Below are 20,298 nucleotides of genomic sequence, written 5' to 3'. Positions count from 1 at the left end.
CTTTTTCCTTTTTACCCAATGCACAATACGAATAGACGGTGAAAGTTCTTAGAGCGCTTTCACCCACTCCTTCTCCGCTGAGTACCACAACTCACTCTAATAGTAACCACCGTGAACCCAGTGAGGCCCCTATCTGGTTTCTATTCACTGGAAGTGTTTAGGAGTGACTTACCTATTCCAGTGAATATACACAGCTAAAGATTTTCCTGAGAGAGACCAGCGAAAACTCCCTATACACTTATACACAAATCACGCTTGTGTATGATCTACACAGCGCTAATGATACCGTGATTTCACGCAAAAGTTCGTAAAGGGGTATGAAGTTGCGCTGTATATATCGCACCCACAAACGCGTGGTCCAATTGCACAGCGTATAGGTACTTGTTACCTATCTGCCGTACAACCACGGGTCAATGTACAAACTGTGACCCTCAGCCCAGAGCGTAATACAAAAACCTGTTTACTTCAATACTTCGCAATACTTATGCACTATCACGCTCCTTTGCAAATCACCTCACGATTTGCGTATTAAACCTTATACTAACGTGAGTCAGCCACTTCACGCCACCAAGCCTCCTCTTACTTGATGTACCACGCGACGGGATCCCGAATTCCCTGGGTTCAAATATCCACTCACTCCTATGTTCGCTCACTCAAATACACTTTGTTTTTCTGTACAGAAAATTTGGATTAATTCAGGTTGGCAGCTTTACCCCAGAGGCAATTTAAAAAAAATGTTTTTATACTAATCTGCTTTAGAAACCGGGCAGTTTTGTGCTATTGTAGCGTGGCTACTGTCCCACCTTTAAATTAAACGAACTATCGTGTGGTTTTATTATGCGCACACAACCCTACGCAAGCTTGAGTAATTACGCAACCGTGCGTACCTCTATGCCACGTGTGCGGGCCTTGCGCCATGTGCACGTTTTTGTACGCTGTCCTCGCGTTCCGTACCACGTGTACCAATGTGCGTACGCAATAAAACAAATCACACAACTTCTATAAATGTGAGCAATACGAACTATAATCGCTCACTTAACACAACACAGTTTCTTTCTGTATAAACCTTTACAACCAGGCCAGACTGCGTTTGTGCTTTACACTTACTTCCTCAAACATTTATTTTAGTTTTAACTATATAGCAACAAAATGTAATCGGTTTCACACAGATCTAAATGAATCTAACAATTTGAGTCTTATGGCAACAATGTGAGAGGGTATACAAAGGGTATGGATGCCTTTTGTTGTGTACGCTTTTGGCGCCAAAAAAAAATTCACAGATTTTTAAATAGCATTTTTCCTGTTTACTTTACGGGTTCTACCAGCATCTCTACAAACCATACAGAGCAGACGTCATCTAATCAGCACACAAGTAGGGTTTTTAGTGTATCCACCGACCAAGAAAAGGTTACGTAGGATACTTTCTGTCCACCCTTTTGCTGATGGATTAAGTCTGCTGTGACCTGTTAGGCTGTGAGTATGTGGAATCCCTGACGGAGCACCCAATTGATAATGCTGATTTATATACAGGAATGAAAAGCTATACCTTAAACACACTTTAAATACACTTTACCATGGAGCCGCTGAGGCCGCTATACTTAATACACACTCTACGTACTCTTTACGCTGTTAGCGTAAAGAGTCCCGTACTGTGTACGGACTTTGCGCACAAACGCCGCGCTGACTGTACAAAGTACACACAGCGCGTACACACCCAGAGATACACCGCAAACCCTTAACAGCTATGCAATGCGATAATAATACACTTTAAACCTTGGCAGGGAAAGGAAGACACGACACCAGATTGTAATTAAACTGCTGGGTTCCGACACCACAGCATATTATTACTGAAAGGGGGTTACAATATATACAATACAATACAATACAACAGAATAATGGCCACAGTCAATGTTACATACTTGTTTGGATTTCGCTGCGCTACCCAGTCTGGTCCTCCGTCATCTAGATAGATAACTTTGTGAGTCTTGTGTCTGACCAGGCCTGCAGCCAGGCTCTCTTTATACAATTCTTCCAAAACCTAACACAATGTATACTGTAATCTCTTTGTCCATTGGACACAGGGATGGTCATTTACAGTACAGGAGAGGTCATAGGTCGGTTTGAATAGGTGGGCGATGTCTGTTCCAACTGCTCTTGTGGGTGGTCTCCTCTGGGTTCCCGCCGCATACATAATGTACAGTAAATACAGTTTATATCTATATTCTGCTCCTGCACATAACTATTCGCAGGAACATGCGATCTTCTTCAAACCAACACCGGAATATTACCCTTACAATACCTTACGGCTGGATACCAAACACCACCTTATAACCTTGTTCTGTCCCCTCCTATCCTGTAAAGGTGAATCCCTTTGTTCTGTTACCATTTAAACTGCTGTAACTTACTGATGTGGTGCAGGGAGACTATGTGTACATTGTGCACTATTTGGACTAAATATGTAATGTGTTTTGATGGCTTTCCATGCGTTCACAAAATCTACCGTAAATACCCATACCACGCGCTAATGCGCAGGACCGCAGGAGCGACCATACACAAATTGCGGATATGTGCACGCACGGCAGAACAAGTACACGCGCGGAGGCCATCTGTGTGTAGTTTGTACTTGATGTGTGTACTGCAATATTTTTCGACTTTGACAGTAGACTGTTTAGATGCTTGGTTGTCTAGGTTGACCACATAAAACATCCCAGGTTTGGTTGTCCACAGCAGCAGTGGTTTTAATGCTAAAATAGCTGTTAAAATTTAATTCAGAAGCAGAGTAATTTCACGGACTGCCTAAGCTTCATTATCCATTGTTACAATGAAAACTTCTTCCTTGGTTGAAAACCTTACTGCTAGCTGTACCTACTCATTCATTCACAGTGGTTTGTTTTTGTAACTCAAAAGTTTCAAGTAGCATAAAATAATTGTAAACAGCCACCTTCAAATGAGCAAAGAAACAGAGGCCATTCAGGAGAAACTTCCAGTATCTATTCAGATATTGTTGTCAAACCTCAATAAGCCAGAAAGTGATGGACATTTACGTCAGACCGATGTTTGTAGTTCTCTGGCTAGATCTTGCACCTATAGTTACAAGTGATCTGGGAGCCCCTATACTTGAATGGCATGCAGAGAGATGGTAGGGCAGTTACTGCCATCCATCTGCTGCTTTCCATATTGGCTAGCTTGGTTAAGATTGCTTTGAAGGAAGGTTCCTGCAATGAACAGTGGCCCTTATTCCGAGTTGATCGCTCACTAGCTGCTTTTAGCAGTAGTGCAAACGCTAAGCCGCCGTCTTCTGTGGACGTCATGGCCTTTTCTAGTTGCCGAGCTAACTAGTGTTGTGATTTGCATTGTTTTTTCTCAGAGTTTACCAAACTGTTGATTTGGCCACTCCTAACATTTCCGCTATCACTCTGATGGTTTTTTCGTTTCGTTTTTGCTGCCTAAGGATGGCTTGTTTCACTTGCATTGAGAGCTCCTCTGAACACATTTTGTGGGTTCACATCAATCACTTCCATATCCAAATGCTAAACATGAAATCAACTTTAGACATTTTGCCTGCTTCTGTGGGGCTGAATCAGAGATGGACGCAGCCGCGCGTCTGTATGCAGCGGCTGCGTCCATCTGGTCTGCGAACTTGCAGCAGTGCATGACCCTTCTCCTTGCAACATGATTGACAGCGGTGGGCGTTCGGGTGGCGTTCTGTCTTTCGACCAGCTTTGGAGAAGCACCATGATGAACACTTGGATCAGAGGAGTAGTCTCTCGGAGCTACACACTGACTATTTGGAAGAGTCCTCCTCTGTTCTTTTCTATGGGATTTCTGGATGGCCCAGGAAAGACAAAGACTCTAAGGGAGTTGGTTCACTTCCATCTGGCCTCCAATATTACCATTCAGATCCCCCCCGTCTCATAGACGTTGAGTTTTTTATGCCAGCCTTTTTCTTACTCAAAAGTCAGAAAGGTCATACCATCCTATCCTCATTCATAAGGCGTTGAACAAGTATCTACAGTTTCCAGGTTTCACATGGAGTATCTTACCTACTTTATTCTTGCCATGGAACGGATGCACATCTACGCATTGCTATACATATCAGCATCGACACTTCCTCAAATTTACCATACGGTCTAATTATTGTTACTTTCTAACATTACTGTTGGTCTGTCAGTGGCACAGAGTATTCACCAGAATCAGGGCGGTCATAGCAGCTCACCTGCGTTATAGGGGTGCCAGGATCCATCCTTACCTCCTCCTAGCCCAGTCACTGGATGTCTTGACAGATGATATTTACTTGACAGCAGATCTTCTCCAGTCTCTCGGCTAGAAGATCTGTTGACGCAAGTCATCATTAACTCCTTCACTGGAGAAAACTGTACTTTGGTGCTTTTTTTGGATTCTTGCCTCCAACGACACTGTCACGATCCGGGTATCTGGACGCCATTTCTTACCCATCAGATGCCTCCTAAGGCTAACTCAGCGCTCCAGGACCGGATCCCATCTGTTATCCTAATGTTCACATTCCTGCATCCTCTCCTGTCTCTCTGAGACGCTGTCACAGTAACGCCTTATTACATCTGGCATGGCGTCTCCCGCCGCCTCCGCCGCCGTCCCTGAGCTTCTGCATGCAGAGTGTCAGAGTGGCGATTACGTCAGCCGCGGCCTCCGCTGTGTCCGCGTGGTTGGATGTGCACTTGTCAGCCTGGCGTCTCCTGTCTCCTGTCTCCAGTGGCCGGCGCCGCCATTACTGTTTTCATTACCACATGGATTACAAACCAAACTTCCCTCCAAGTGTCTGCATGGGCGCAGCCATCTTGGATTCTGTCAGCTGATCATATCCTCCAATCTGTTGTCAGTATTGTTAATCTGCATAATTGCCTAGCCAATCCCTTCCTTGCTGCAGGTATAAATACACTGTGCCTGAGCAAGGAAGGCGTCAGTGCTTTGGTTGTCAAACCTAGTTCCTGTTTGTCTCTCTCCTGTGATTGTCTTCCAGGTTCCAGCTCCTGTCTCAAGACTTCCACCATAGAGACCCGCACCAGCATTCCACCTGCGGTGTAGCCTGACTCTCCGATCCATTGTGGATTCATCTGTTTCCAGCTACAACATTACCTGCTTCCAGCCCAGCTTCCAGCAGAGTACAGCTTCTCTTAAAGGGCCGGTGTCCTTTCTACAGTTTACCACTCTCCACCGGTATTATTATTTCTCCGCTCTCAAGTTCTACATTTCATTCATATTGCATCGCTCTCAAGCTTCATTTATTATTTCTCTGACGTCCTAGTGGATGCTGGGAACTCCGTAAGGACCATGGGGAATAGCGGCTCCGCAGGAGTCTGGGCACATCTAAAGAAAGCTTTAGGATCACCTGGTGTGCACTGGCTCCTCCCCCTATGACCCTCCTCCAAGCCTCAGTTAGATTTCTGTGCCCGACGAGAAGGGTGCACACTAGGGGCTCTCCTGAGCTCTTTGTGAAAGTTTTAGTTTAGGTTTATTATTTTCAGTGAGACCTGCTGGCAACAGGCTCACTGCATCGTGGGACTAAGGGGAGAAGAAACGGACTCACCTGCGTGCAGAGTGGATCGGGTTTCTTAGGCTACTGGACATTAGCTCCAGAGGGACGATCACAGGTACAGCCTGGATGGGTCCCGGAGCCGCGCCGCCGGCCCCCTTACAGAGCCAGAAGAGCGAAGAGGTCCGGTGAAATCGGCGGCAGAAGACGATCCTGTCTTCAGATAAGGTAGCGCACAGCACCGCAGCTGTGCGCCATTGCTCTCAGCACACTTCACATTTCGGTCACTGAGGGTGCAGGGCGCTGGGGGGGCAGCGCCCTGAGACGCAATAAATCGATAAAAACCTTATATGGCTAAAATAAATGCATCACATATAACTCCTGGGCTATATGGATGCATTTAACCCCTGCCAAAACATACAGAAAAACGGATGATAAGGACACTGAGAAAGGGGCGGAGCCTATCTCCTCAGCACACTGGCGCCATTTTCCCCTCACAGCTCAGTTGGAGGGAAGCTCCCTGGCTCTCCCCTGCAGTCACTACACTACAGAAAGGGGTTAAAAAAGAGAGGGGGGCACAAATTAGGCGCAGTATAAACAATACAGCAGCTATAAAGGGAAAAACACTTATATAAGGTTATCCCTATATATATATATATAGCGCTCTGGTGTGTGCTGGCAAACTCTCCCTCTGTCTCCCCAAAGGGCTAGTGGGTCCTGTCCTCTATCAGAGCATTCCCTGTGTGTGTGCTGTGTGTCGGTACGTTTGTGTCGACATGTATGAGGAGAAAAATGATGTGGAGACGGAGTAGAGTGTCTGTAATAGTGTTATCACCCCCTAGGGGGTCGACACCTGAGTGGATGTACTGTTGAAATTGCGTGACAGTGTCAGCTTTGTATAAAAGACAGTGGTTGACATGAGACAGCCGGCTACTCAGCTTGTGCATGTCCAGACGTCTCATACAGGGGCTCTAAAGCGCCCGTTACCTCAGATACAGACGCCGACACGGATACTGACTCCTGTGTCGACGGTGAAGAGACAACCGTGATTTCCAATAGGGCCACTCATTGCATGATTGATGCAATGGAAAATGTTTACACTTTTCTGATAATATGAATACCACCAAAAAAAGGGGTATTATGTTTGGTGAGGAAAAACTTCCTGTAGTTTTCCTAAATCTGAAAAATAAAATGAGGTGTGTGATGATGCGTGGGTTTCCCCCCGATAACAATTGATAATTCTAAAAAGTTATTGGCAGTATACCTTTTCCCGCCAGAGGTTAGGGTGCGTTGGGAAACACCCCCTACAGGGGATAAGGCGCTCACACGCTTGTAAGAACAAGGGCTCTACCCTCTCTTGAGATGGCCGCCCTTAAGGATCCTGCTGATAAAAAGCAGGAGGGTACCCTAAAATGTATTTACACACATACTAGTGTTATACTGCGACCAGCAATCGCCTCAGCCTGGATGTGCAGTGCTGGGTTGGCGTGGTCGGATTCCCTGACTGGAAATATTGATATCCTAGATAAGGACAGTATATTATTGCCTATAGAGCAATTAAAAGATGCATTTCTATATATGCATGATGCACAGCGGAATATTTGCCGACTGGCATCAAGTATAAGTGCGTTGTATTCTACCAGTAAAGTGGTCAGGGATTCCAAACGGCATTTGGAAGTATTGCCTTAAAAAAAGGGGATGTACCCTAGGTCGCCTCTCAAAATAAGACGCCGTATTATCAGGCGCAGTCCTGGTTGGCAAGCGGACAAAAGGGTTCCTCTTTTCTGCTCGTGACAGAGGGAGAGGAAAATGGCTGCAGAGATCAGCCAGTTCCCAGGAACAGAAACCCTTTTCCGCCTCTGCCAAGCCCTCAGTATGACGCTAGGGCTTTACAAGTTCAGGCACGGTGGGGGCCCGTTCTCAGTGAATTTCAGTGCGCAGTGGGCTCACTCGCAAGTAGACCCCGGGATCCTTCAGGTGTTATCTCAGGGGTACAAAATTGGAATTCGAGACGTATTCCCCTCGCCGTTCCAAAAAGTCTGTTTTACCGACGTCTCCCGCTGACAGGGAGGCAGTTTTGGAAGCCATTCACAAGCTGTATTCCCAGCAGGTGATAATTAAGGTACCCCTCCTGCAACAGGGAACGGGGTATTATTCCACACTATTGTGGTACCGAAGCCAGACGGCTCGGTGAGACCGATTTTAAAATCTAAAATCTTTGAACACTTACATACAGAGGTTCAAATTCAAAATTGAGTCACTCAGAGCAGTGATTGCAAACCTGGAAGAAGGGGACTACATGATGTCTCGGGACATCAAGGATGCTTACCTTCATGTCAAAATTTACCCTTCTCACCAAGGGTATCTCAGGTTATGGTACAGAACTGTCACTATCAGTTCAGACGCTGCCGTAGGGAGGGTCCACGGCACCCCGGGTCTTTACTGAAGTAATGACCGAAATGATGATATTCCTTCAAAGGAAGGGAATTTTTAGTTATCCTTTACTTGGACGATTCCCTGATAAGGGAAAGATCCAGGGAACAGTTGAAGATCGGTGTAGCACTATCTCAGGTAGTGTTGCGGCAGCACGATTGGATTCTCAATATTCCAGATTCGCAGCTGGTTCCGACGACTTGTCTTCTGTTCCTAGGGATGATCCTGGACACAGTACAGAAAGAAGGTGTTTCTCCCGGAGGAAAAAGCCAGGGAGTTATCCGAGCTAGTCAGGAACCTCCTAAAACCAAACCAAGTCTCAGTGCATCAATGCACAAGGGTTCTGGGTAAAAATGGTGGCTTCCTACGAAGCAATCCCATTCGGCAGATTCCACGCAAGACTTTCCAGTGGAACCTACTGGACAAATGGTCCGGGTCGCATCTTCAGATGCATCAGCGGATAACCCTGTCACCAGGGACAAGGGTATCCCTCCTGTGGTGGTTGCAGAGTGCTCATCTTCTAGAGGGCCGCAGATTCGGCATTCAGGACTGGATCCTGGTGACCACGGATGCCAGCCTGCGAGGCTGGGGAGCAGTCACACAGGGAAGGAATATCCAGGGCTTATGGTCAAGCCTGGAGACATCACTTCACATAAATATCCTGAAGCTAAGGGCCATTTACAATGCTCTAAGCTTAGCAAGACCTCTGCTTCAAGGTCAGCCGGTGTTGTTCCAGTCGGACAACATTACGGCAGTCACCCACGTAAACAGACAGGGTGCCACAAGAAGCAGGAGGGCAATGGCAGAAGCTGCAAGGATTCTTCGCTGGGCGAAAAACCATGTGATAGCACTGTCAGCAGTTTTCATTCCGGGAGTGGACAACTGGGAAGCAGATTTCCTCAGCACGACCTCCACCCGGGAGAGTAGGGACTTCACCCAGAAGTCTTCCACATGATTATAAACCGTTGGGAAAAACTCGACAGGTATTGCGCCAGGTCAAGGGACCCTCAGGCAATAGCTGTAGATGCTCTGGTAACACCGTGGGTGTACCAATCAGTGTATGGGTTCCCTCCTCTGCCTCTCATACCCAAGGTACTGAGATTGATAAGATGGAGAGGAGTAAGCACTATATTAGTGGCTCCGGATTGGCCAAGGAGGACTTGGTAACCGGAACTTCAAGAGATGCTCACGGAGGATCCGTGGCCTCTACCTCTAAGAAGGGACCTGCTTCAGCGGGGACCTTGTCTGTTCCAAGACTTGCCGCGGCTGCGTTGACGGCATGGCGGTTGAACGCCGGATCCTGAAGAAAAAAGGCATTCCGGATGAAGTCATCCCTATCCTGATCAAGGCCGGGAAGGATGTAACCGATAAACATTATCACCGCATTTGGCGAAAATATGTTGCGTGGTGCGAGGCCAGTAAGGCTCGACGGAGGAAATTCAACTGGGTCGTTTCCTACATTTCCTGCAAACAGGAGTATCTATGGGCCTGAAATTGGGGTCCATTAAGGTTCAAATTTCGGCTCTGTCGATTTTCTTCCAAAAAAGAACTAGCTTCAGTCCCTGAAGTTCAGACGTTTGTTAAAGGGGTACTGCATATACAGACTCCTTTTGTGCCTTCAGTGGCACTTTGGGATCTCAAGGTGGTTTTTGGGTTCCAAAAGTCACATTGGTTTGACCCACTTAAATCTGTGGAGTTAAAATATCTCACAGAAAAAGTGGTCATGCTGTTGGCTATGGCCTGGGCCAGGCGCGTGTCAGAATTGGTGGCTTTATCCTGTAAAAGCCCTTATCTGAGTTTCCATTCGGACAGGGCGGAATTGAGGACTCGTCCTCAGTTTCTCCCTAAGGTGGTTTCAGCGTTCACCTGAACCAAACCTATTGTGGTGCCTGCGGCTACTAGGGACTTGGGGGACTCCAAGTTGCTAGACGTTGTCAGGACCCGGAAAATATATGTTTCCAGGACGGCTGGAGTCAGGAAATCTGACTTGCTGTTTTTCCTGTATGCACCCAACTAGCTGGGTGCTCCTGCTTCTAAGCAGACTATTGCTCGTTGGATTTGTAGTACAATTCAGCTTGCACATTCTGTGGCAGGCCTGCCACAGCCAAAAATCTGTAAATGCCCACTCCACAAGGAAGGTGGGCTCATCTTGGGCAGCTGCCAAGGGGTCTCGGCTTTACAACTTTGCCGAGCAGTTACTTGGTCAGGAGCAAATACGTTTGTAAAATTCTACAAATTTGATACCCTGGCTGAGGAGGACCGGGAGTTCTCTCATTGGGTGCTGCAGAGTCATCCGCACTCTCCCGCCCGTTTTGGGAGCTTTGGTATAATCCCCATGGGATTATACCCTTACGGAGTTCATGGTATAATCCCCATGAACTCCCTTTACGGAGTTCCCAGCATCCACTAGGACGTCAGAGAAAATAAGAATTTACTTACCGATAATTCTATTTCTCGTAGTCCGTAGTGGATGCTGGGCGCCCATCCCAAGTGCGGATTGTCTGCAATACTGGTACATAATTATTGTTACCAAAAAATTCGGGTTATTGCTGTAGTGAGCCATCTTTTCTAGAGGCTCCTCTATTATCATGCTGTTAACTGGGTTCAGATCACAAGTTGTACAGTGTTATTGGTGTGGCTGATATGAGTCTTACCCGGGATTCAAAATCCTTCCTTATTGTGTACGCTCGTCCGGGCACAGTATCCTAACTGAGGCTTGGAGGAGGGTCATAGGGGGAGGAGCCAGTGCACACCAGGTGATCCTAAAGCTTTCTTTAGATGTGCCCAGACTCCTGCGGAGCCGCTATTCCCCATGGTCCTTACGGAGTTCCCAGCATCCACTACGGACTACGAGAAATAGAATTATCGGTAAGTAAATTCTTATTTTAACTGGTTCCAGCCAGTATCCACTCCGTGCCAACATCTGTCTGGTTCCAACCAGAACCCACAGCAGCTATTTTATTTACAGCAGTCCAGCTTTCCCTGGAACACCAGCTGGTACGATCCTGGGCTTTCTTCATTGCTACAGTCAGGCCTGGTAAGGACTTTCCAACTCGCAGATAATAAGAACTGTCTCATACTACCAGAGCTCTGTGGCCCCTGCCACCCTGTAGTACCCAGGAACTGTATTATTTCTCTGCTGATTTTATGTTTCTTTTACTGCTGCTGTGATGCATGGAGTTTGTCATAAATAAACATCATTGACTTTTATTCAAGTTGTCGTGGTCACGCCTTCGGGCGGTTCTTCTTCATGTTACTTACATGTCCAGGGGTCTGATACAACCTCCCAGGTTCCGGTACATCTCAGCCCCTACAACTGAGGCTGCCTCCCGGCAGCTCAGGCCCTCAGTTGTGACAGACACTTCTTCCAACAGGACAAGATTTTGGCCCTGCAATCCAAAATGTATGTGTTAATCTTTCATCACAAGGTGCCCATCCACACCTGTCTGCGAATTTTGGGATCCATGGTTGTCACATTCGACATGGTGGGGTATGCCCTAGTTTAATCCTCAGGAGAGCCATCTGTGCCTTGGAACTCAGAGCAGTCTACAAACCAAACCACTTCGATTGGCTGGCCATTCCTCCAGGGTAGTCAATTTAAGGTACAGTGAGTCAACGCGAGAGCTGTCGCTTACATAATCCATCGGGTGCCGCTCACAGCAGGGGTAAACTATATTTTGATTGGGCAGAGCATCCTCTATCCACTCAGACGGCAGTGTTCTTTCCCAGAAAGTGGACTTCATTAGTTGCCAAGACATACATTCCAGTGAGTGGGCCCTGTATCCGGAAGTGTTTTCGTTGCTGATTCACTTAGGAGTCCACAGACCTTGTCATGATGGCATCTCAACACAATCACCATCGCTGAGATGCAGCTACCACGCAGGGATCCCGCAGCCTTTCTGGCATACGCTGTCGCGATTCAGTGGGCATTTCCTCTCTCTATTTTATTTTATTTATTTATTACCAGTTATTTATATAGCGCACACATATTCCGCAGCGCATTACAGAGAATATTTGGCCATTCACATCAGTCCCTGCCCCAGTGGAGCTTACAATCTATATTCCCTATCACATGTACATGCACACACATTCATGCTAGGGTTAATTTTTTTTTGGGAGCCAATTAACCTACCAGTATATTTTTGGATTGTGGGAGGAAACCAGAGTACTATTGCTTTATGGAATCATATTTATGAATATTAATATTTATTAGATCATATATGGTATTTAATATATGGATATATTTTAATTAATATGCGTTTATCATATATATCTGCAAGTATATTATGTCAGGCTTACTAAGTGGCTGATAAATGTATGCAGTCTATATATATATATATATATATATATATATATATATATATATATATATATATATATATATATATATATATATATATATGACTTATGAAATTAAGATTCCTTAAAGAGAGTTCAAGCTTGAATATTACCGCTCTTTTTATATGATTATTTATTTACAGGCAGATCAAATCGTACAGAATAAGATATACACAGTAGTGATATATATTCTAATTATTATATTAAGCTATGCTATGCTTCCTTCGTTACATAACATAAAACAACATGACATAAGTTTCACAAACAGTTTCAATTACTATCATATTTATACTTGCAAGTTAAAGATTGCAATCCCAAGAATCATTCCTTCTGCATGTTCTCCATGACTTCTCCTCCTGACTGACTTCCTTCCTTCTCCTTCTCCTTCCTCCTTTCTTCCTCCCTCTAACTCCTAACTAAAAAGTCTGCTGCTTTTTATCCCATATTTTACCAATTCAAAACTAGTATATCCCCACAGTTTCCAATGAAGTACATAATTATAGGTTTTGACAGATTCCAAAGTGTAATAAAACGTTCTCTGCTAACTCCGTCCCACGGTGGTGAGCATGTAGGGAATTTGGGATCATAAAATTTGGTATTTCTTTATCCATCAGAGATCTACCTTTGTATGGATGTGTAAACGATCTATTTCGCCTAGGCCCTAGGGTGTTAGCATAAATGATTGTGACCTGTTTATAGTGGGTTTGATCCTATATTATCATTGCCTCTGGCCAGCAGTATAACTGGACAATAGGCCAGCTGGTTGATATACTTTCTAAAGGTATGAAGATCTTTGATTGTGAATTCCAATGCACCCTGTTCATACCAGTAACTGTTTGCATATTATGAGACCTGAGCTAGGTGACCTATTGACTTTATCCACCAAGTTATAATTATTTATTTGCTGTGTGTGAATCAAGTATACAGTATACATATCTCTACATATCATGTAAACTTTGATTTAATTGTACTTGGTATAGCGCAGATCAGACATTAATCCTTTGATTAATACAGATATGAATAATGGCATGGAAGGGATGAATTTGTGTAATGCTCAATGTATTGTGTATTCTGGCTATATGGCTTACACAGAGAAAACCTGTCTCTTACATAATGACCCATAATCTTGCAGTAAAACACACAGAAATACATGCTACTAAATTCTCAAAACATAAGACTAATACATTCAAACCTATTTAAGTTATACCTTACAATATATATATCCAGTATACTGTCCACTATGGTAACATCGCCTATTTATAATGAATTATATTTTGATTCAGACAACATCTATTAGCCTAATATTATACTAAGTGCAGACAATTACCCATATGGCAACAGTACCCGGAGGAAACCCACGCAAGTACGGGGAGAATATACAAACTCCGCACAGTTAGGGCCATGGTGGGAATCGAACCCATGACCTCAGTGTTGTGAGACAATAATGCTAACCATTACACAATCATCTCTTCAGTCTCGAAAATTCGGCAGATTCTCCTCAAGTTTTGTAGGAAAGGGGACATGGTGATCTTGGTGGACCTACATTGGCTGTGATAAATATGGTATACTGCTCTGTCCTTCGATGCTCTACTGCAGGTATGGGGAACCTTTTGCCCCTTCAGCTGCTGTGGAACTACACATCCCAGTATGCCCTGCAACAGTGTTGCAATTTGGCCATGCTAAAACTGTTTCAGGGCATGCTGTGATATGTTGTTCAACAACAGCTGGAGGGCCAAAGGTTCCCTATCCCTGTTCTACGGAGTCTACCTTTATGGCCAAATCTTCAGTCTCAGGGCCCCTGCCTTCATCTGGATCTCGCCCGTCTATTTTTGATGGGGTGGCTCTTGTGACATCCATCTTAGAAAATGGAGTTGTATCTGCACACACGCTATTTATTGATACATAATTGGAACAAAAAGCTCCAAGGATAGCCCCTATTAATTGTAGGTATATACCATTAATGTTGGGGGTGCTACCAACTACAGCTGAGGTGAATAGACAGGGAAAAAAGAAGAAAAGGCTGTATTGTTGATGCACAAGAATAAGAGTGACCTAATTGTCACTACGTTCTCAAAAATTACCTAAAATGTAACTTTTATTGTTGTTAAATTAAAATGGTGTGACAATAACAAACACACGAACTACGAGTATAGACGAAACATAGAGGTTAAAATCAAGACATATACAACATATACCACAAGTGCAATTGGAATAATAAATGTGATTGAAGATTAAAAAATGTGTCCGCGTATTGATTCTTATGTCCTATTATATGATGTTGCTCTCAATCTTACACCAGTCTGATAATAGTTGTCAGCAAATAGTTACTATGTCTTTTATATGATCATTTATTGATATATCTGTATAGTATCAGAACTGTTTCACTCGTATTTTCATATTGACAGCTGACAGTATCCTTCAGACAGCAAGTATAATATATTATATGAATATCAGCGCTGTCTGTTTATTATTCTGTACACAGAAGAGCCTTGTTAGGAAAAAATATAAATTGCTGTGTATATATCAGTAATTCAGTATTTAAATACGTCCTTCTTAAACCTTCCAAGGGGCGTTCATAGATAAGGCAGATTAAATTCTTCTGCCTAAAAATTGGTGCATTACTTACACCAAATAGTGTTTGTGTGCTGATTATAATGATAAATAGTGCTAGTAGAATGCAGTATATTAGTATGTCTCAGAGGCTGTTTTCAAAACACTTGTGGCTTTGGTGAGACTTTCTGTAATGACATGGGGCAACTGTAGCAAAGATCATAATGTTTTGGGTAATGAGAGTCAATAACTTCCTCATTCCTCAGTGTCACTGTTATAAATATATAGCTATTTGTTCAATTCATTTGGTTATATCAGATTTTGTTATCCCACTAGTGGAGAGCATCTTATTGTGACAATGAATTGTGTCCCCTTTTAATTACGGATAACCAAACGGTTCTAAATTATAATTTATGCTTTACTGGCTTTGCTATTGCCTATAAAAATAATAAACATACTGAGTTGTCTGGGCTAGTTATTCTCAAGTAGCACAGATTCAGGTTAACACTGATACAATTAGTGAATTTTACTGGGGTGGCACCTCATACTACCCAGTTGGTTGGATCTTCTTGGGTGGCTCATCGTGTGGGGTCTCTGCGGAGCTGCTTTGCAGGGTGGCCACACAATCTTCTTCTGCCCATACATTTCTCAGGTTTTATGCGTTCGATACCTTTGCATTGGCTGAGGCCGCCTTCGGGTGTAGCATTCTTAGCGTAGTCCAGGAGTGTTCCCACCCCAAGGGGACAGCTTTTCAGACGTCCCAGCGTGTAATGCTCCTGTGCCCGCTAGTGGACAATAAAGAAAATAGGATTTATGGTCTTACCTCGTTAAATCCTTTTCTTTGAGTCCATAGGAGGCACAGGATGCCCTCCCTGACGCACCAGACTTGCAGAACTTTTTTCTGTTATTAGCGGGTGTGTGACCATTTTCCTATGAGTGTGTCTCTGTGTGTTAATCTTCCTTCTCCATTTTCTTCTCCTTGCTCCTGCTGTTTGGCTTTCTAACTAGACTGGGTGGGCTAATGGCTGGGGGTGTGGTATAGTGGAGAAGGGAGCAGGAGGGCTGCTGGGTAAGAACTTGTAACCACTTAGTTCCCAGTCTCTCTCCCATCTCCAGGCTATACCCAGCACAATGCTCCTGTGCCCCCTATGGACTCAAAGAAAAGTATTTAAAGAGGTAAAACCATAAATCCTTTTTCTGAGAATACACCCTGTAAATTGACTAAAACCAGTAACATTGCAGAAGCTCTACACACAGCCTTTCAATATGTTCAATAATGATCGTTTTAAAAAATGTTTAGGATTACTAATGGCCAGTTTATTGTTATTTTTTGTTTGAATAGGTAGGCAGCATGAATTTAATCTCAAGAATTAACGGAAACCTTAACTATGTGCATCCTGTGTGTAAAATTAATCCCTAGGAAATGTGTTCTAATATTTCGTTTATAAAGTAAACAATGTCAGGCTCTACGGTGTCCTCTAATTTCTCAAAATTCCTCCATAGGTCGAGCAGAATTACTGCCCTGTACACCTCCATCTTTTGAGGAAGCCACTACTGCCTCTATTGCTACCACCTTGTCTTCCACCTCGCTGTCTATTCCAGAACGCTCTCCCTCTGACACTTCGGAGCACCCACGTTACCGGTGAGAATCGTGACACTTAAGGGATGCAATTCAAAGAGGGCATTTGGTCTTTTTGGTGATTTATTATAGCTGGAAAATGTGAAAGGAAAACACCTCAATGATGTAGCAAATAGGAATAGTAATTTATAATTTATTTTCTCCCTTTACTTTCCATGTATAGTGTTTCAGTTTACAAAAATGTATAGTAATATTTTCACCTTTTGAGAATCCATTTGGAATATCTACAGGACAAAAATAAAGCTTCATCTTAGTGTATTTTCATGCTGTGGTAAAGGACTTTTTATTTTTATTTTGGTTTGATCTTTATGCCGTCAAAGACTTTTTGGCATAATCGGCATGTGTTCATTTCAGGTATTTTGCTATAGCACTTAAAATCTGTTTTACAATTTATTTATTGGACCATAAAATGAAATGTAAAATCAATGATTACTTGCTTTTAAAATCCATTTGATACTATGGTAATATCAAGGATAATTTTGGTAGTGCTGTATGTATTGATTGATTTAGCTTCTATCAGGGGCGTAGCCAGAACTTTGTGGGCCCCATAGCAGCATTTTGAAGGGGCCCCCATCCCAATGCTTCTAGAGAGACACTTCTCTCAGCAGTTGTTAATTTTATGCCCTATAATAGTGCCCTAGTTCATTTTCTGAACCATAGTAGAGCCTTATTTAATGTTATGCCCCATAGTAGTGTCCTAGTTTCTTTTATGAATCGCAGTAGTGCTTATGTTCGCCCTATGTCGCATTTTAAAGCTGCCTGTACACATTATGCTGCACAGTACCCCCAATTCACATTATGATATATAGAGCTCCCCGTTCATATTGTGCCTCAATACAGTGCCCCGGTTCATATTATAGAACATTAAAATGCCCTGCAGTTCATTTTGTACCATACTACAATGAGCAGGTCCAGGGGCATACCTACATATATTGCAGGCCCCAAGGAGAAAGTTTGAAAGGACCCCTACGTACCACCAAATGACGAAAAATGTATATAACACATGTAACTGTGACAGAGAAGGTGGGCCCCTCTCAGTTCTGTGCCCCATAGCAGCTGCACCGCCTGCACCTATGGTAGCTACGCCCATAGCTGCTATTTTTTTAAAGGTGACTAGATTTTTTGTTTTTTTCCAGTAGCTAGGGGAAATCTTCTGAAAATTGCGTGAAATAAGGCTGAGAAGAACAGCCAAATAGTGTGGCTTAACAAATCATTACAGCTTAAAAATAAAAAATCGTATTTGAATGTGCACTTACTTTTTAATCAGTAGTTTTTGTTGCAAAAGACAATAAAAGTGCAAACAGCATTAGCATTGAACGACATGTATGTTTTGTTTCTCTTCCAGGAGACGCACTCAGTCATCAGGATATGAGGCCAGGTAGGATTCGGTATCTGAATGTGGTCTTTTTACTTTTAATCAGTAGATGGTTTTTGTTGGTAATGACAATAAGATGAGCAAACACTACAACCAATAATAATGTACTGTCATCAATGGTTCACATGCATGAACAACCAACAAAATATAAACATGAGCAAGTACAGAAACCACAAGAACAAAGGAACATCCTCTGCAAAATATTTCCATTATCTAAGATTTGTACTATTTTTAACATTTATTGCTGTTGGGAAAAAAACTGCCCCTTAGACGGATATTCTGACAAAGTATACTTGTTAGATGGCAGTATAGAGAACATCCCGAGATTTGAATGTGATGGATCTCCCAGGATGCTTTTCACTTGGTGAGAAGCCTTTTCTTATATACATTGTAAATACTGGGCAAACTAACTCCAGTAGCTCTACTTGCAGTTTCTCTAGCATCCATAAGAGATACTGAGGTCTTAGTACGATGAGGGTATAGATGGGGTCCAAAGGAGCCGGTGCACTTTAAATTTCTTCAGCTGGGTGTGCTGGCTCCTCCCCTCTATGCCCCCTCCTACAGCCAGTTTAGAAAAATGTGCCCTCAGGAGAGGATGTACACTCTGGAGCTCCGCGATCTATAACCTCCCCCTCCCCCCCCCCCCCCCTCCCCCCCCACCTGTGTACAGTGGCAGCGGTAGTGAAAACTAGCATTTATTTAATGTTTTACACTGTATTGGAGACATTGCCAGTATGAATAACTACAAAGCTCCGTCCCCATTGCAAGGGGGCGGGGCTTCCTCCGAGCGGGACCAGCAGCGTTTTGGCACCTTCCTCTGCTTCCAACTGCAGCAGCAAGGACACACAGCTCCAACAGACACTCAGTTACTCAGGAAACTGGTACAGGGGTGTAAATAAGGAGGAGAGCCACTGATGTACACTATATAGTGTCCTGAAAAGGACAATAATTCTGGTGGTGTTTCACTGTGATATACAGTATGTAAAGATACAGCTTGCAGTCTCACTGTGCCTGACAAGCTTGGGTGTGCTGTCCCTCACTCATTCTGTGTCTCCTCACATACAGTAAGGCAGGCTTGCTATTGTAATGTGTGTGTGTGTGTGTGTGTGTGTGTGTGTGTGTGTGTTGTCTACTGTAAACATGGTCAAACACCAATTATGCAGTGTGTGTCACACCAGATTCTCTCCCTCTACGGATGGTTCCCTCTCTTGTGCACAATGCAGTCAATCCTCCCAAGCTAGTGAGGAGACTGGGAAGGGGAGGGTCAGGAGCCATCCTGGCTTGGTGCAATAAAAACTATGATGGCAGATATGTCATCCCAGCTCACTGCTAATACTCAGAAGACACACAGCTGCAGCAGGCTGTCGCAGATTTAGCTGTAAAGGCAGGTGATAAACAACCCCCCCTCCCTAGTTCAGGGCCACATAAACGTGGGCTGCCTGATTTACTCTCAGATTCTGAGGTAGAGGTACAGGAGGAGGGGGAGGAATTAGAGCCTATTACCGAGGATTCAACTGCTGCACAGAGTATTGAGCCACTCATACTGGCTATCGGGGATGTGTTAAAAATCCCTTTAGAAAATGCTGCAGCACCACAGTCGTTTTTCTTAGCACAGAAAAAACTCAGTGTCACTTTTCCTGATTCTCCGGAACTAGATGACATGTTTAAGAAAGCCTGTAAAAATCCTGATAAAAAATATCAGGTGACAAAAAGATTTTTGCACACTTTCCAATTTGACCCAGAAGGTAGGAAAAATTGGGAAGATCCCCCAGCCGTGGACGTATCCATCTCCCGCCTGTCAATAAAGGTGGTACTGCCAGCTCCGGGCACCTTTACATTAAAGGTCCCTGGGAATAGAAAAATAGAAACTGCACTAAAGTCTATTTACACAGCGGCTGGCGTATCACAAAGACCTGTGATAGCGGGTTGATGGATGACACATGCCATTCATACATTGGCGACTTATATTCAGGAGGGTCTTGGGGAAGGGATATGCCCCTGGTTACTACAGTGACCCTCATAAGACACATCCAAGACACTGCACGCATCCTGTTTGATTCTCTCAAGGAAATAGGTGCTCTTAATGCTAGGACTACTGCCATGGCAGTGTCTGTGCGCATAGCCCTATGGCTGCGTTAGTGAATAGCGGCCGCAGATTCTAAGCGCAGTGTGGAGTCTCTCCCCTTCTCAGGGGAGTGGCTGTTCAGGGTTGAGTTGGATACGTGGAATTCTAATGTTACTGCGGGAAATTCAGCGTTTCTCCCCTCTGGGGCCCCGCCGGCTACACGTTCTTACCTGAGGTCATCTGCGCAGTTCTTTTGTTCTAACAAATTTAGATCTAGAGCCAGAGGTGCCTCCGATGCTACTGGAGGCACCAGAGGTAAGACAAAAAAACCAGCAGACGCAGGTTCTCAGGAACAGAGCACCAGTTTAGCTTCCACTAAGCAGGCCTTA

At 44.1% G+C, this 20,298-nt stretch overlaps 1 protein-coding gene across 6 annotated transcripts in view; it reads left to right on the top strand.

Moving 5' to 3' along the window:
* Positions 1 to 20,298, top strand: part of PIP5K1C (phosphatidylinositol-4-phosphate 5-kinase type 1 gamma) — a 336,412-nt gene that overhangs the window by 234,550 nt on the left and 81,564 nt on the right. For all 6 annotated transcript variants that reach the window (XM_063914840.1, XM_063914837.1, XM_063914838.1 and 3 more), the window contains 2 exons: positions 16,334 to 16,472; positions 17,815 to 17,847. In XM_063914840.1, coding sequence (XP_063770910.1) covers positions 16,334 to 16,472; positions 17,815 to 17,847 — 172 coding nt within the window. The remainder of the gene's footprint in view (positions 1 to 16,333; positions 16,473 to 17,814; positions 17,848 to 20,298) is intronic.

The sequence above is a fragment of the Pseudophryne corroboree genome, chromosome 1 (assembly GCF_028390025.1).
Source record: "Pseudophryne corroboree isolate aPseCor3 chromosome 1, aPseCor3.hap2, whole genome shotgun sequence".
NCBI classification, from domain to species: Eukaryota; Metazoa; Chordata; class Amphibia; order Anura; family Myobatrachidae; genus Pseudophryne; species Pseudophryne corroboree.
This window is presented reverse-complemented; position numbering and strand designations above follow the sequence as displayed.